At 36.3% G+C, this 19,672-nt stretch overlaps 1 protein-coding gene across 1 annotated transcript in view; it reads right to left on the bottom strand.

The window, feature by feature from the left end:
- Positions 1-19,672, bottom strand: part of LOC139732044 (uncharacterized) — a 29,532-nt gene extending 9,860 nt beyond the window's left edge. The window contains exons 1-2 of the mRNA XM_071642923.1: positions 19,607-19,672; positions 18,822-19,288 (exon numbers count right to left, since the gene is read on the bottom strand). Of these exons, the coding sequence (XP_071499024.1) occupies positions 18,822-19,068 (247 nt within the window). The 5' untranslated portion in view covers positions 19,069-19,288; positions 19,607-19,672. The remainder of the gene's footprint in view (positions 1-18,821; positions 19,289-19,606) is intronic.

The following is a 19,672-nucleotide window of genomic DNA, read 5'->3' as shown; positions in this document are numbered from 1 at the left end:
AAATGATGATAATCACTTACTAAATGACAGGTGACGAGTAATTCAGAAGCTCATAGATCATGGCTACTATGGACATGGTATTTAATAGTAACGTAAAGGGTCATTTCAGGTTACTCGCCTTTTAAATGCATCTGTGACCATGATACGTCACCAGAACAACTTCTTGTGCAAAGCTTTATGAAATGATTTCGATTTAAGAAACTTGCATGGACGCTACCAGTACTGAATTTCAGTGTTCCCTTCTTAACGTTACAGATCGTCGACAACAAATATTGGTTTTTAGGTGTCGAAAGAATGGACACCATTGCAGATTTAACAGATCTGTCACGTAGGCATGTTTAACAACCATACTCTCAACAATTCATGACGACAACGTAAACGTTATATTGAGAGTTACTTTGTCATATAATTTGTGTTAATATAGGTTGAAGCTGCTGGAAGTCTTCAATGAAAACGGAGTATGCTTGAGGTATAGGTCTTGTCCTCCCAGCTCATGTCATACATGGCTTAGTTTGAACTAAAAGTTGATACTTTGGGCTCTTGATAGAAAGGAAGGACGATTTTAAAAAGATGTAAAAAAAGCGCATATCTTTTCATCATTTTTGACATCTCTATCGACTTCCTTAGATTATCAGTAAGATATGATAGATTTTAGATGTAAAATGTTAGCATTGACATCAGAAACAAGGCGTTAAAATGGAAAAATCATCGCCACTATACAAAGGAGTTCATTATTGTTGTCAGTGCTTTGACAGCTGTTTAAATCATCATAGAGATGAAATCCATCTTCATTATTGCATAACCCATGTTTTATCATATCAATAATATCGTAGCTTTTCACATCACGGTCTCCTGCTTTATTGTTGTTGTTGTTTTAAAGAACGAAAGAGGAGAGAGAGAGAGAGAAAATGGGGCCCTATACAAATAATTTGCCCCAGACAGCACTTGACATAAAACAAACAGTATAAATCTTAGAGAGATATAAAGAAGAATATTAAATATTATATACCAAGTCTCCACGAGGAAGCTCATACCGTCTCCACGAGGGAGCTGATATTGTCTCCAGAAAGGAGCTCATTACGTCTCCACGAGGGAGCTCATATATTGATGAATACCTCATATTCTTCAAACAAACTCCTGCTTTACAGCAGCATGAAAGGCGCTATCATTCTAAAAACACAAACTATCATACTACATGGTCTTTTTAAAAAAACAAAGCCTTAGACCGTCTTGAATATATGCTGAATTTTGAATCCGTTCAACGTGATATTCAACCATTAGTGATGTAATGGTATAATGAAAAAGATGAGAGTTATGATAACAATTGGATTAAATATTAAATAACGCGTTTTATAGACATTGTTTTAATGTTTCTATCATAGCGTAAGTTGATAAAAATAATATATGCCCAAGGATAACTACGGAACTTTATTTGTTTCTGTTTTGATATTGTCACGTGAAGGGAACTATGCAGTGCAAATGCATATCAACCTGTACTGATTTATAATAACCCGATCGTCACTTACATGTATGTGGCCAAAGGAATATTTAGATTATGCGCTATATGACTTATAATAATGTTTGACTTTTTCCCTCAAATTATTTGGATACGCCCACAAAAAGCTTCCAAACCAAGATTCTGTCAAGGACATTATCTGTCAATCATTGCTAAGGCACTGATTATGATCATTATTTACAAAATACATTGGAATGCACATTATTCACGTTATTTGACCGCGCATAACTTGCCTGTCTCCCTGCAATATGTTGATCACATTAGTTTAACATGGAAACATGTACTAGTAATTTATGCTCGATTTATTCTGTTAATCATTATGATTATTAGTACTTATAATAGCAATGACTGACGGATGATGTCACTGGCAGAATCTTGGTTTGGAAGTTTTTGTGGGCGTATCCAAGTAGTCTGAAGAAAAATAGAAATTATATCATGAAATGACACATATTTCGATATTCATTTGGTAAAAGAAGTGATGCTGAGGATATTACAGTATGAATAAATATAAGTCAACATGCATTTACACTGAATAGTTCCTTTCCGGGAATTATGGATATATAGACAAGTGGGTTAATTGTTCTATACTTGCGGGTCAAATCAGAAAGTAGGATCTATCGCCATTGCGGATATCAATACGAGGACAAAGAAAGAGTTGAAGTACTCAGGATGATCTGACGATGGAAGATGTTCAAGGAATGTTTTATCATTTAAACATCCGCCATGACACAAAAAAGAGTAAATTACCGTTTGAATAAATCCATTATTACATGCAGGACAAGGGAGTAACCATCACGAGGGTCACTGTCTATTATACAAAATGATGCACAAGCAGGGACAGGACAGAGTGGATCTGTGAAATTTGGATGCGCGAGTTTATCAGTAATTTTGGAACTGTTTAAAGGGCCCCTGAAATCCAAATGCATGTTGATTGTGTTGATTTATGATACCCTCAACATCACTTTTGCGGTGAAACGAATATCTAAAAACATTCCATATATTTTTAACGATTTTTTCTTCTATTTTTCTTCAGATTACTTGGGAACGCCCCCCCCCCCCAAAAAAAAAAAAATCCTTCCAAACTAATATTCCTCAGATGACCTCATCTGTCAATCATTGCTAAAGTACTGAAATGTTTAACAAAAGACATTGGAATGCACCTTCCCCTCGACTCAGCATAACCTCATGTTCCCTCGCCATGTCTTTTGTTAGCCACATTAATATCACAGAAACATTCAGGGGCCCTTTAAACCCACGAGACAGCGAGAGGGTTTTAGACTGTTTCCACAGTTAAACGAGGGCGTCAGATTCTCACTGATCCACAAAATAGATCTGTGTATCATTCGTGTGTTTTTTTTTAATGTGCCCGTAAATTAATGAAATTCAGCCTGTTTTCCCATCATGCGTCCGGTACATCTCTAATGCTATACAAGGCTTGAGACATGCGTTCGGATTTTACAGGACGCATGGCTCAGTATGGAGCAGTAAAATTAGTGCATGATGACCAATCAGATTGCAGAGATTCTAAGGCCCATTTTATAAGAAGTGATGATGAACGTTGTTTAAGAAATGTCGTATTTGTCCATCAGCCATGACAAAAGAGGATGTTTCTGTAGGATAACTATACCGTCTAAATATATAAATATATCAATATCCCCGGGCGATTCCGATCACAGAACAAGACACTAAAGTAACTATCACAGATGTGATTGTCTCGGAATGGATGAAACTACAATAGTGAAGTAGGGCCTACTGACATTGCTCTGTCGGGTGACATCATACATCTCAGAAAATGAAAGTTTGTGTTGGTATGCTTTCTGTAATATCCACATACTCATTTAATGATAGAAGAAGATATTTCAATGCATAATGTAAAAATAATGCCCGTTTCCCTTCTTCCAGTTTATTATCAAATACATTTAGGATTTAATCCCTCTTATTCTATGGAAATCATGTCCACCATTCGAATTGGAGTTGAATCTATAATGAAATTCACGATCATGAACTACATTAAACTAAACATTCTCAAGGCGGCATTTCCTTGTTTCTATACAAATGCAATAAGACGATAGTCCGCCATTTCGGAGTTGCATAGTGTTGGGGTTTGGGAACGTCCACTTTGGTTGCAGTTCTGAGACCTGTAACACACAGACACAGACAAATAGACACACACACACACATACACAAATTGGCGTTATAAGGCAGATGTGACCACGTTGACATACCAATGGTGATGAGTGTGGTTTAATGACTGTATAGCGTGGAATGCTGGAATAAATTTATACATTGCACCAGCACGAATTGTCATTGTACAAAAAACAATAAGGCCTACATTGGGTTGCATGGAACAACTTCCTGGACGGACAGCCCGCCATTTAAAAGGCATTGGAGCCTACGAATGCATTGAAATCACTGCGTTGAGGCCTCCTGTGGTTCGGTACAACAGAACCTTTTCCATGAAGATATTCAATTAATTTTCATGACTTCAATAGACGGTACGTGGTCTCGCTTCAGCGCGGCGCAGGACTGCGGATCCTTTTCATTATTTTGTATTCTTTTTGTGTTTGTTCGTCTCTCCCTCCCCCGAACTTGGCATGCTGAGCAACATCTAATGGGCTTCTTTTGATGGTGACCTACAAGGTAGTAACAACCTCGATTCGTCGGTACTGATTCGAAAGGACAAGTTCTCATGATATTTGATTTTTTTATTTAAATTTCAATCACCGTATACAAAATGCGCCGCCCATATTGTGTATTACACAGACGCATTTGCTAGCTTGTCCTCAACAGAGGAGGAGAACAATCCAACAACAACAACAACAACAACAACACATGGCACGTACACACACACGCACACACACACACACAATGAGAGAAAGGAGGAGACTATTGTACTTTCTACATATTTCTGTGTGGGAAAATGAGACATCTCTATGCAGAAAAGAAAGCATAACAACAATAATGGTTCAGATATGACGAGCTCTATACGCCCTGCACAGAGTCAGTCTCGCGGGGTAAAATACCACACCTTAAATTACGTTGTCATGGCTCACTTAAAAACACCAAAAATGTTGAACTTTGCTGACTAATATTCCAATATTGATAAAGGAACAGTGAAGCATAACGAAACGCTTTACAATCGTACTTTTCCTTTCAATGTATCTATGAAAACATATCACTATCATTAACCGTCACTTAAAAAGGTTTATCGTAACACTATTGATGAGTCAAAATTGAGTACGGTCAATCCGATCTCTCCAAGACGTTCCCATTTTAAAGCAATTATCAATCATTTTTAACAATGTCCTTTGAGTATCTTTTTACACAATGTAAAGGGAACTGATGGTATGTTGACCATGCAGCTTCAATCTTCAGAATTGGCAGCATTATGAAATAGTGCCGTTAAACTTGAGCCCCTTATTACATTAGTATGAGAAAAGAAAGAAACTCGAAACTGGGATAAAGTTGTTTCCTTTTTATGAAGGAAGATACAATAACTACCATGACAGTTTGTTGACATAGCGAATATTATCATTTGTATTTGTCATCATCACCTACATCATCATTTCTGGTATATATATGTAGGTACGGCAATCTGGCAATCTGACAATCTGACAATCTGGCGACTGTTTCAACATTATATTGCTTTACACTGATATCATAATTGTGATGGGTTTGAAAATGTGGCTACACTGAAGGCACTAACTTTACATGTGCAAGTCCTTCGTTGTTCTGATTGCTTTGTTTTGTCGAGATCTTTATTTCACGGAAGTGACGATCAATCGGTAAACAAGAATAACTACGCAACAAGACACACACAGAAAAGGAAAGAAATATATACAGTGCAATATAATTTATTATGTTGTCATCTCAATTTGAGACGAACATATCTTTGACCACTTTTAATTTCGACACATTACAATGCCCCCCCCCCCTCCGCATGTCACAAACGAGGACACTCCATTAATCAATACAGAGACATGGTGAGTGTGGACAAATCTATTGATCGATACTGCATGCGCGGCTGAAAATCAATGGCTTGTTGATCACCAACCAAGTGACGGTAATCATCAGCGGGCTATCGATCAATTTCATGAAAATAATGAATGATGAATGAGCTTCTTGTAGCGTAAATAGACTGAAATCAATTTTGGGTGTCATTTAGAGCTGGCCTCGGTGGCCACAGGGATAAATTGAGCAGCACTAAAAGCATGCCCAGTCCAGTCGAGTATTTCTAAAGACAGAAAGGACTGTTCTTTTTCTACTTCTGCAATGTATTCCTTTTAACTGACCAGCTTTAGAAAAGAAACATACATTCTAAAAATTCACTTGCATACATACAATTATGTAATTATCATCATACTCGTGTACCTAAAAGAAAATGACCACGGTCATTGTGCGGTGTTGCTGGTAGGTTTGTCCAAAGACACTATATATGCTCTACAAATGCATGCTGACTTGTGTTGATTTATGATACCCTAAACATCACTCATGTATAAGTGGCCAAATGAATTTATAGATACTGTACGTGCCATATATTTCATGATAATTTGTCTGACAAGTTTTCTTCAGACCACCTCGATACGCCCACAAAAAACCTTTCAAACCAAGACTGTCAGTAACGTCATCTGTCAATCACTGCTGAGTTCATGAAGTTACAATTTGATTAACAAACGACATTGGAATGCACCTTCAAGTATACAGACTGAGCACAACTTGCATGTGTCCCTGTTATGCCTTTTGTTAAAAATAATGATTAGTAACATGGGAGAAACGTCGTATATATGATATGACACAACATTAAAGGTAATAACCTCTTCTTTTTTTGTGTGTTATTCATTGGTGCAGGCAGTGCGACTTTACACTTGTATGTAGCTGACGGGAATTTCAAAATGCGTAAGCTAACCTATATCGCAAAACCTGAGAAAAGTGTCATCATAATTTTTGATAGATGGACGCGTAACAGATTTCATACCTTTTATGATAATACAGTGTACGTGAGTACATACCTGTGTAACCATGGTCATAATTATATATGATATATGTATATATATATATAATCATATATACACATAATATATACATATATTTACTTTTATATTTATATATATATATATATATATATATATATATATATATATATATATATATACAGCATATTATACATAGACACCTGCTTGTATGTTTGTGCGTGCGTGCTTTCAAACGTATTTCCTTGTATCATTAGACATAACAAATTGGGTATGCCGCCTCGAGGTCATTACACGCACAACACAGCCAGCACAAAGAGAAGTTCATGTAAAGAAGAAAATGAATAGATGAATGTATACATATTATCATCGTATCTACAATGGAATGTTTCCCCTCCCTGGAGTCTCCACTGCGCATCCACTCCTATTCATTTATCATTCCTAGACTAAATTATTCGTTTGCTCTGGGCAAGTGCTGGGAGTTCCTTTTGGGGGAACCTCAACAAAGACTGGTATTTGCCGCGAGGATAAACCGTCTGCGATTGTTCGACCCGTCGCGACGGTTCCCATGAATATGAAGTATGCACAAAGTTGACCCCCCTTCTATAACTGTGCCTATAAAAACCTCAGAAAGTCGAGAGCACTTAAAATCAAGTAGCTGCTCCGCTAGAATGGTTCAGAATCCTGCGGGAATGTGGAACGCTATTAAACCATTCGACTTGTGAAAAATAGTGACATATAGACGTAGGCATATATACCTATACATAAACTTATACTGTCATGCATGCAACACTAAACATACACACAGTATGGGTGTAAGAGTGACTGTGTCTGTACACTGTCTGTCTGTCAGTATGTATGTATGTCCCTCTCTCTCTCCCCCCTCCCCACACACACACATACCCTCACAAACACGCAAACACACGCACACAAACAATGTTTAGAGCCACGCCTATCATAGGTCTACTGATACATCTTTTTTTCTTAGTATTAATACTAAACATTTTAATTTGCCGACTATCGCCATGTGTCACGATTGTTTCTTTTGAAATCATTTTTTTATCTAATGTCCTTGAACTAAAGAAAAACAGGCTCAATCTCATGTTGGAATAATAATTGTAATTACATCAAAGAAAGCGATACGCTGTTTCAAATTTTTATACAACTATTTGAAATAAGTATAGAAGATGGCAACATGTGAATTTAGTTTAGGGGAAATTCGTATAATTCAGTGATTTTGTTTATTGCCTAAATAATATTTTCTGCCTCATTTTTAAAAAAAATCAAATAACTCTTTTCACTGGGAAGGGTGGGGGAAAGATTTTTTGTTTGCCTTCTCCAGAGCAACACCCTTCAATGAATCATGCGATGGATTCACGACCTTCGAGCGGGCGTGGCAGAAGCGACAAACTTACATTCGACGTGTTCTTTGCATCAAAATCTACGGTAGCTGTGATATTGGCGAAGAGGGTGATAGCACTGATCCCCTTTCATTTACTATGACTAATGATTATCGTGATGATATATGCATAATCCACATTGTCGTATCATTCAAAGTTAAAACCCAATCACGTTATCCAGAGAGAATGCTAATTAAATTTGGACTCATTTTCTCGGGAATCTCCATCTTTATATCTAGATACATTGACGTTAGAAGATGACATTCAACCACGCTGTAACAGAAATAAACACCGATAACTTATATTAGCCGGTTTTATGCCTTTTACTGTCGTGCGTATGTTTCGAGATAGATGTGCTGATCGGAGGAAATACATCCGCTCAAGTCAACTTCAGCAGATTTTTATATTTTAATAATAATAATGATAATAATAGACATTTTATAGAGCGTCTTTTCCACTGGATGCAAAGCGCTATATTTTATATAGTTGAAATGTATAATTACCTTATCTGTTTATAATACTGATGATATCCAATACTATTATTTGCATAAAAATCCATAAGCCTATACATTTATGTTCGTGAATTTCTTATACATTTTGTCTCAACGACCCTTGGCACACACTGAAGACAATAAACCATGTGTGTGTGTGTGTGTGTGTGTGTGTGTGTGTGTGTGTGTGTGTGCGTGTGTGTGTGTGTGTGCGCGCGCGCGCGCGTGTGTGTTTTTAATCAAATGAGACATATACTTAGAATAAGACACGATATATACCAATACCATACAAATATTCATCATTCGTGGACTCAACATGATAAAATGTGATTGCCCTTGTTTTTAATTTGCAAACGACTAAGCATTTTCATCGAAATGTGATATTATGCACTACTGACGTGTGAAAGGCACGTACAAGAAGCATATACACGAATCTAGGGCGTGTTTGCAGTTTTCCTGTTTGGTCTACAAATATCATATTTAGTGTTCCAGGTCACGATTTAGAGTTTTAGATCTCTATATCCTGGCGATTAGGTGATATTTAAAGGGAAATGTGGCTTATATAGGTAATTTCGTCGTTCGAGAAGGCAGAACAATATGGCGATTTCTTTTTCTTCGTAGAATCGCGTTTCCTTGTTTGGTGTTGTTTAATTTTAACGTTCAGAGAAAGGGAGCACAAGGAAAAGATAATGTCACACCATCATATATGTCCGCTCTTATATGATATAAATCGAATGGTCTACATTTATGTACACAACTGTCACTTTCGATTTTATGTCAGATGAATTTTCGTACATGTGGAAAGAAACTAGAGTGCGTAAAACCATTGGGATCTGCATTCCATTCCGTCGCTCTTGCACAAATCGAATGTTTTGTTTTACGACAGGTGCTTGGTGTATGATTAGGCTAATATATATAAATAATGTAAATATACGAGTATATATGTATGTATATATATATATATATATATATATATATATATATATATACATATACATATACATGTATATATAGATATATACATGTATATGCCGTTAATACTCTGGACAACATGATCAACCTCACTATGTTTAAATCTATACATTAGGTTCCACAAACATCGATAGGGTCAGGATAATCATGAATAATTCATTTGGATGCAACAATCTTAATTCGGTTACAGAACCTGATTTTGTCGATAATCGTCAATCGCGACGTCTGTCGTGCCCGAAAATCCCCTAAACATTCACGCATTCTAAGAAGCAGAGCATTATACCAATATAATGGTCCTCTTGAGAGGATAGTTTCAATAGAAGAGTGAGCTTAAGTAACAACAAAGAGCATTGGTAAATAAAAAGAGCCAGAAGAGACATTATTCAACTTCTGTTGAATGCATCTCTAACACTGTCTATAAACGAAGGAACAATGCTCCATTCTTCATTCTTAGCATAATCAAAATCTCACTCCCTGGTAAGTCTCTAATCAACAATGAAGAATGGACTGAAAGGGGCTTGAAGTTCTTTGACCCGATTTTCAACCAAATGTTTTGGGAGATATTTGCGTAACCAGGTAACTTTATAATGTGCTCACTATCTCTTTCAGTTCCTTTGGCTTTTTCAAGAAATACTGTGACCTCATCTGTGGTTATCATTATTTGCCATAAATCTTTGTTATAAACGCTTTATCTCTGAAAGAAAACCAAAGCCCATTGTAAACGTGGATTGAGTGAAAGCAGCAATATTAGTAGAACACATCAGTGAAAGTTTGAGAATTCCACAAAATGTCAGTTTTCATGAAAAGTACACATGTATTTAAGGTGGTTTTAAGGTCATTTCATATTGATACAGCTGAAATATGAGACTTTGGGGGATTTCTGTACATGAAATGTATAAAAATTTGTGAGAGCATGACATCAACTTGCTAATTCTAATTTCTAACGACTGGTCAAGAAGTGTTTTCCGAAATATGTTGAAATTTCAGAATGTCATAACTTTCTTGTTTCTCATCCGATTTTGACAATTTTTGATCTGTTCTGTAGGAAATTCTCTCTCTTTCTTATGAAATTGAACAAATTTTGGAGTGTATTTCTTCTTTAACCATTGATTTGCCTCTCCGTAGTCTATACGCTCGTATACGTAAACCAAACGCTGGATTACGCTGACCGTAACGTGCACTTACAACCATTGAACAAAGGTCCTGTATGCATGTATACAACGTTAACATACGGATAACCACTGCACGTGGGCGTATAGGGCGTGGTCCACTATGGTGGTGTGCAATGGATGAGTCATAGATAGTGGTCCAAATTAACACTGCATTTTGTCCCAAACGTCTGAAAGTCAGGTGTGCACACTATGCCAGATCACACAAAGTGTGTGTGTGTGTGTGTGTTATAAGTAAACGTTCACCCCGACGATCAAATTGACTCAATAGAGTGATATCGAATGAACAGGATTATTGATTTATTCTTTTTTTATTTTTTACTAGAATAGTACAAAAACAGAGAAAGTTAGGGAATTAACTGAAAATTTGATCATGAAACAGTGAAAACTGCATAAATATATGCATGTGAGATACAAACGTAGGTGACGTTATATGCTCTCCCAAGTCTTTATTCCGTTCGTTTGCACGCACATATTCACAAAATTTGTTCTTTCTGTGAATGCATGGAAATGCATCCTTATCATCAATATATTAGTTCTAGCATTGCAACGGTTTGGGAATAAAGTCTTGATTTACGTTGATATTATGTATGTATGTATGTATGTATGTAGGTATGAAGACATTGTAACGGGTAGACTTAGTGCATAGCTTTGGACTTGAACATTGGAAGCAGAGTGTGAATGGCTCAATGTGTGCTCAGCAACAACAACAACAAAGGAAACACTTTTTCAAGTTAATATTTCTCATAGAAATTTAGATAAAGATCAATTTATCATTTATCGGTTATCAACGGGGTAGGTGAATTTAAAGAGAAACTTTACGCATGAGTGAACACATTCGTTTTTGTCTTCCAGAGCACAAAAGTAAAAATTGCAAAAATTGACATGTTGTCATTCAAATGCAAATGCCTTTCAAGATAACAATGAAAACAAAAGGCCAGTTTAACACAATGAGAGACATGGATGAAATAGCAAAAGTAAGGTTTCGTTATCTTGCATCTCTTTATAGCCTCAAACCAAAACAAACTGGGAAACAAAAAGAGGAAAACAAGATTTTTTTCTGTCAATTCCAACTTCCAATGGCATAGGGAGTAAAGCTAAAGAAGGTGATTAAATGGACATTTCTTTATTGCTTTCTTTTAATTTAGGAATTAAGAATTCATGAGATAAATACAAGTACTCATTATTACAATCAAGTGTCCTTGTTTTAAATAACAATTAAGATGTCTACCAATAATGTTAACATTGGGTTTTCCCTCATGCAGCCATTTGATTTTGAATTTGACAAAAGATTCGTCATTTCCTTTTACCATTTTTAGCCTTTGTTTTTCTTTTGGGCTCCGAAGACATAAAAGAAATCATAGATTTATTTTTGAAAATTAATTCATGTTTTAATATGTCCATATTCAATTGTGATAAATTTGTCTTTTCTTGTCAATGTCTCATGGAAGATTACTTACGCATGAATAAAAATTTAATCATTTTTGCAATTTTTACTTTTGTGTCTAAAACGAATGTGATCATTTATGCGTAAAGTTTCCCTTTTTATGGATCTACCAGATCGATAGCCAATTACTTTTAATATGGTATATTGTACATTCATTTCTAGCTCAATATTCTATGAGATATATTAGGAGAGGTAATTAGGAAATACTTACATGAACATTATAAAGGGCATACAAAATATTTTCTGAGAGGAATGCAAAGCTTATTATGATGAAAATCGTTGAGATATCCAAAGCCAAACAAATCAGAGTGGTTCTAATAAATGGTGGGTCCCACTTTTTATTATAGGACCTCTTTGTTTTTGTTTTTTTTTTTGATATCTCAGATATTTCTAGATCACGTTTTATCAAAAAAACTTGAATTCCTCTTAGAAGTGTATGCTTTTTGATATTTTATAAGTAATTTCTAACTATCTCACGAAAAGTTAAAACCTTATCAGTCTCCACCAAAACCATACAATCCCTTTAACTGTGGGCTCTATATACACCAAAACTAGAAATGACAGTTCATATCTGTACTAAACACTGAGATTATTGTTAACGAATATATACATTTTTCATGAATGGAAAGAAAGACAAGACAAGATGAAACTTTTAGTGATAGTAGAAAGCAGATTCAATTTTGATGGATCCAAACATCCCTCTTATTATCTGGTGATGGCGCGTTTTCAACTCCCAACGAAGAGTCTTTCTTTCGAGTCATATTCTGAACTGTTCAAGTGGCAACACTGTAGGCCTACTCCCATCACGTGATACAATTGTACCAATAGAATGGATGAATAGCGTATAAACAATGACATCATCAGCGACTTGATTACGTCATCATCGTCACTATACAGTTATCCTTTAATGATGGAGGTTGTTGCTCATTGCTAGCATGCTATACTCTGTCTTTCTCTGTTTCTTTGATATTCTTAAGAAAAAGAAGAGGCCATGCTGTATAGCGATGTAATACCGCCAAAGGAACAAACTAAAACAATGTATTCCTCAGAATGCTCTTTTAACAACAGGAAGGAAAAATACTTTTTTAACTTCGAGCACATTGTCAGCTCTTGATGGAGATATGAGAATACAAAAACAAAATTAACTCATTTGGCATTCCCATACAAGACTGAGTCGTTTCCTCCTGAATCTGAATTCTTGTTTAAAATTTCATAAACGCCTGCATGTTTATAAAATCCAGAAGCGGGAAAAAAATTAGGAAATATGTGACTTCACAGCATGTAGCGTAGGCTACCAGTCATGAAGTGTGTATTTGTACGGCACTATACATTGCCTCCTGATGCCATGGGATTTCGTAAAACCAAAAATTACGCAATAAAATGACGCTGTATAAACGTTCAACTGCATGTGATGTCTCAATCAGTTTTCGCGTCACTACATTGTAAGTCAATTTTGTACTATTTTGTCGACTACTTTTATAACTCTATCGCCAAATATCATTGTTAACCTAAGAAAATGACTCTGTTGCCATGGTTATTAATAATTTGACAACTTCGCTTTGCTCTGCATACATGTATTATAAATCACGGAAGCCTGCTCCCTGCACTTTTATCCCACGCACTTCACGAAAGATTGAAACATGTCAATGAAAAGTTGGAGAATAACTAATGAAGGACACATACATTGCTTATAAGCTTGGGCCTGTATCAATCTGATGAATTCGTACACTGTATGATAGCGTCCATTATTCATCATTCATCAGCTTGTAAAATTACATGCATAAAAATGTGTACACAGTTGTATATCATCATAGAAACTTTTACCGTCCTAAGTACACAGGAAAGACCATGAAGACAGGTGTACTGTATCGTGAGATTGTATCAAGGTAATTTCATATCTCCTGTCAAATTGCGTTAATATTCATATCTTTTTTTAGGATCGATTTATCTGCAAATATCTAGAATTATTCAGCCCTCTTTCATTATGTATGAGGACATACACGTAAGCATTCTCCTATTTTTACATTTTGGAAGTAAGTTCGGATACCATGCAGGCTACCATGTACAAGTACCATGTACAATTGTATGTTAACGCGAATACTAAAAAAAGAATGAAATATTGTTATAGAGAAGTTATTTTGACGGTGGCTCAGGAGATATATCGCAAATGTTTGTATACATACTGCACCTTATATAAAGATATTCATCTCGGACATTAACATAATGAGTCCATTACATTAACCGGAAAGCGATTAACGTTGTCATTACATTGAAACCGATGCAAATTTGATTAGTCAATCTGACTAATGCACTTTTACGTGTGATGCGTGGGAATTTTGACAGACGTGATGTACATGAACACTATCATAGCAGCTATACAAAATTACACTGTCACAGGTAACGACACCTTAGTGTGTACGACCATGTGAAACACCCAAGGCGCGCACCAAAATGTTGAGTGCATGTAATTTGGCAGTTTTGTACCTATAGCGGGTATAGATTCCTGGGATATGCCCACAAAATATCCCATTCCAACCAAGGTTTTGCCACTGACGTCATCTGTCAATCATTGGTAAAGTACTAATATGATTGATAAAAGACATTGGAATGCATCTTCCCCTGAAGATAGAATGAGCATAATTCGCATGTTCCGTTTTATTAATATTATTTTAAAAAGACATTGCAGGGGCACATGAAAAATTATGCTTGGTCTGTATTAAGGAAAGGTGCATTACTTCCAGTATCTTTTCTTCATAATAGTACTTTATCAAGAATAGCAATGATGGTCTGATGATGACGCAAGCAGAATCTAGGTTTTGATTTTTTTTCTTTTTATGGGGGGGGGGGGGACCAAGTATATGTAGTCGGAAGAAAAAAAAGAATAGAAATGTTATTATAAAATACAAAGCACATATTTAGATATTCTTTTCGGCCACTAAGTGATAATCATGATATTATGAATCAATAAAAGTCAACATGCATTTCCAAGGCATAGTCCCTTTAATGTTTAAGACACATACCCGATTGAAAATAATTTCTTTCTGTTACGGTGTATAGGTTATTGTTGGTGTAGTACGTTTAAGAGAAGAAAATACGATCTAGCCAATTTAAAATCTCAGCACTCGATCATCATTGTTTCAATATCAGGGAATTAATTCAAAGATTTAACTTGGGGCAGCCGTTTAAGGACCTTACAGTACAGTATATGCGGTGAATTGCGTGATTACTTGTGTTGAATCATGGCACTCTCAATATCACTTATGCTGCGAAACGAATATCTAAATGCGTTCCATAAATTTTACTGTAATTTTATTCTTTTCTCTTCAGATTACATGGATACGTCCACAAAAAAGCCTCAATGCAAAGATTCTGCCCGTGAACTCATCTGTCAATTATTGCTAAAGTTCTCTTTTAACAAAAGACGTTGAAATGCGCCGTCCCAACATAACTTGGTTGTTTTCCTACATCGTCTTTTGTTAGTCATTTATAGTAAGTTAAACGTGGGAATATTATGAAGGTTATGCTCAGTCCAGTGAAGGTGCATTCCAACGTCTTTTGTTAGACAAATCATAATTCGAGCCTTAATCTGTTAGTAATGTTAGACAATATTGATTGACAGATGATGTTCTTTCGAGCAGAATCTTTGTTTGGAAGTTGTTGTTTTTTTTTTCGATGTAGGCGTATCCAAGTAACCTGAAGAAATATTGTAGATTTGTTTTTTAATAAGGTATATGGAACGTATTCAAATATTTGTTTCTTCACGTAATGTTGAGGGTATCAGGAATCAACACAATTAAGTCAACATGATTTTGCATTACATAGTATACAAGACATTCTATATTTTGGGCAGAGATTAAGGAATCTGTTTCAAATAAAACAGAAATAAGCAGTGTCGATATCATTTACAATAACTGCATGCTCATCATGTAGCAAGGATCATGGACAAGATAAACCTCTAAAAAACTAACAATGAATAAAAGTCAAACTTGTTGGGTTTCTATATTATACTGTATAATTAATCATAAAAATGAAGTGAAAATGAAGTAAAGATGAAGTGGTCCGCCCTAGTAAAATACAAGTGGACCCCATGGAAGACCAGCTAGTGCAGTTGAATATAGGCTTTAAAGCCACCTTGTCAGACGAAAAATGAAAATAAAACAAATAATAAAACAGATTGTAAAACTCAATCTGTATCGTGTGTATGCTGTGCATTTTGAGCATATCAATTTCATATTTTGTTCATAAAATAAATTATCATTGTTTATATGTAAATTACGCTAAAACTTTCGTAAAGTAAGGCTAAAAGTAAGTAAATTTGTACTCGTAGAATCATCGCTTTATCATGCTGCCTAATTAGCTTCTTTGTTTTCTGCATTGACATGCAAATTAGGTGCGCGATGCAGCTTTGTTTTAACATAATATTATACAGCTGTTTTACATGACTGTTCAAGGGGTATGTGAAGCGTTGTGTTTTATTGTGTGTCCACACGCCATGGTAATCACAATCATTAGCATGACGGTATGTGGTGTATGCATACATACAGTAGGTTCTATAATATGAGAACATGCGATTCACAGAACAGGAATTAAAGGGATGGCACAGTTTTGTTCGAGGTGGGGCTTCAGGTTTCCAACTTTTTCGAAGATGATTTCTTGAAATATTTAGAAACATCTCGTTAATAATGTGAAACAGCATATAGTTCTAAGAGGAATTCAAGATTATTTGATGAAAATTGGTTTTGAAGTGGCTTAGATGTAAAAAGTAAAGCGATCCTAATAAAAAGGGACCCACCTTTTCATTAGGATTGCTTTGCTTTACTTTGTTTTTGGATATCTCGGCCATTTCAGCAAAAAGATCTTGATTGTCTTATTTCTTGGTCGAATAAGTGGCTTCCTAGGTTTCACCCCCAAAACGGTGTGATCTTACGGTTGGCAACCAAGACAACTTGTATGATTACACTATGAATATTGAAAAGTATACATCACCTTTCACACGTCGATTCATGCAAGGACCTAGGAGTCACGGTTGATTCAAAACTTAAGTGTGAACAACATTTTCAGGAACAAATAAACAAAGCCAATAAAATTGTGAACTTAATAAGACGCACATTTGTTCATCAAAATAAAGACAATTTTTTATTGTTATACAAAGCTTTGGTAAGACCTCATTTAGAATACGCCCATGCGGTATGATGGAGTCCTTATTTGAAAAAAAAAAACATATATTAGCTTTAGAAAATGTCCAACGGAGGGCCACAAAATTAGTACGTGAAATAAGATCTTCATCTTATGAACAGAGATTGAGGCACGTCGAACTTTCAACTCTAGCATACCCGCAGGGCGAGAGGTGACATGATTGAAGTTTTTAAATTATTTCATAAACATGATCAGGAAGTAGTGCCTGATTTGGGTTTAGTAAAAAAATGTACAAGAGGACATAGTAAAAAGGTATATATTTTTCGTTTACATACCACTATAAGAAGAAACTCATTTTACATGCGTATCAGGAAACCATGGAATAGTTTACCAAGAAATTCAATAGATGCACCCAGTGTCTTCAGTTTTGGAGTTGGTCTGGATAAATTTTGGGACAATGAACCCGTTAGATTTAAGTTCGACGCCACGCCACCTGGTCATGACCCAGCTCATCTCAAGGACTAAACGTGGATCTGAATACAGAGGCTCAGCCTGCGTTCAGAATCTTCCATAGGTATCCATAGGTAGGTAGGTATTTCAAAACCGATTTTTGTCAAATAAACTTTGAACATCTTCTAGAATTGTATGCTCTTAAACATTTCATAGCATAGTTTCAAGGTTACTCGCATAAAGTTAAAAGCTGAATGCTCGCCTCAACCAATACCTATACCATTCTTTCAAAGTGACTTCCAGCCCTGTAATTTCTTTGGGAAATAGAGGTTGAAATCTTATTATATTCTTTTCGTACATGAGAACTGTATTTGTGGTGTATTGATCGTAATGAACACAATATTTAGTGCTTATGTAAAAATCAAGGCTGGATTATTCACTTCTTGACTTTAATATTTCATCTTGACATCAAAATTTGAATTTGGGTAAGATCTAAGGGGAATAATGCATTAGACTATTGTCTTGTGGTGTTTCTATAAGCGCCTGTTTGGCGCCCGAAACTGTAGGCCTTACATATACAGTCATATTGTACTTCTCGCTTCCAAGCAGTATTAAGTAATCGTTCACCAAGGTCAAAGTTCATAGTAATATTCTGATTTATGGGTGAACTTCCCAGAGAACCGATCGAGGACCACACCTAACAAGGGCGTGGAGTTACCACTTTGACAATGGCTCTTGTTCTGTGACAGCTGAGTGCCAATTTGTCACATGCAGAGCTGATGGCGTCATCAGTGTACAAATAAATGTCCACTGATGTCGTACAATATCGTTCAAGTTGATTGCATAATCTTGTGATCCATGCAGTCTACATGATAAGACTTTTCATTTTCATAAAATGCCACCAACAACGAAACTTTTGCAAACTATAAAGATCTTCAAATCATGAGTTGATCATGGTGGAATAATGGAGGTACAATATTAAACTCTACTTCTTTAACCGTTTCTCTGCCAATGCGTCAAACTACATGTAGATATGAGCAAATTTCACATCCAAACCTATGAGCAGGTAACAACAATGTGGCACGCAGAGGATTAAAGACAAACATATTTAAAATGAAGACAAACTCTTGCAGTGTACACTTAAAATGTCTTTATGTAATCAATATGAAGGCCTGGATCTGCTATTTAATCAAATATGTAATGTTAGTATATCTTCACGGTATGCAGGCCTATGGTTGTAATTATGGTCGCCTGTTGTAGTCATACATACCAAGTTCCCTGACGAGGACGTCTCGTGAAGATATACAGATGGAGTATTTCCTTGGTCTGTACTTGAAACATTTGTATTCGTGGATGACTTTTCTGACCTCGTTTAGCACCTGTTGTGGACTGGGTTCTTCCTCGCCCATTCTACGTGAGGCGAGGAACTTCACGTAGTGGACCCGCGAAAAGCTGTGCCCATTCTTGGGGTGCGCCAGCCACCCTTGGACGCCATAATCTGGGTGTCCCTGGTACATTATTCCTGATTACAGCCGAAAAAAACCGCCTCACCGAAAGTCTTTCCTCGTCTCTGTTTCGGCGGGGTGATATAGGGCGTCTTTCCGTCGGCAGTAGATGGAGATCCGTATCAGTAACGCTTACGTCGAGAAGGTGAAGCCACGAAGCCAGATTTTGCTTCCAGTGCATATGGCGTTGGAAACTTCACGATCGCCGCGCCCTTTCCTGAACTTGAAATAACTTCATGCACACACAAAACACACACGGTTAGTCGCTTTATTTGACGAGCATATGAATATTACACACACTCAGCAAAATGTGGACACACACAAAACATACACTCCCTCACTCACTCGTGTAGATGCAAGCACACACAATTCCAACGCAGCGTGGCTCTACCCAAAGATTTCTATTATGATTTGTTCCTGTTCAGAAACCGAATTACCTCTTCTTTTTGTTTGAGAAAAAAAGGGGACACCTATGAGGCACGCACCTATGAGGCACGTACTCACACACCAGTACACACACACACACACGCACACAGACACACATACACACCTTGTGGCATAGGCATTTCACGTCAAATTTTCTTCAGCTATGCTCTGTTGGACAGTCTTTCACTTC

This window comes from Diadema antillarum, unplaced genomic scaffold (genome assembly GCF_040938485.1).
Source record: "Diadema antillarum isolate AM-2024a unplaced genomic scaffold, OU_Dant_1.0 seq00000398_RagTag, whole genome shotgun sequence".
In the NCBI taxonomy this organism is placed as follows: Eukaryota; Metazoa; Echinodermata; class Echinoidea; order Diadematoida; family Diadematidae; genus Diadema; species Diadema antillarum.
This window is presented reverse-complemented; position numbering and strand designations above follow the sequence as displayed.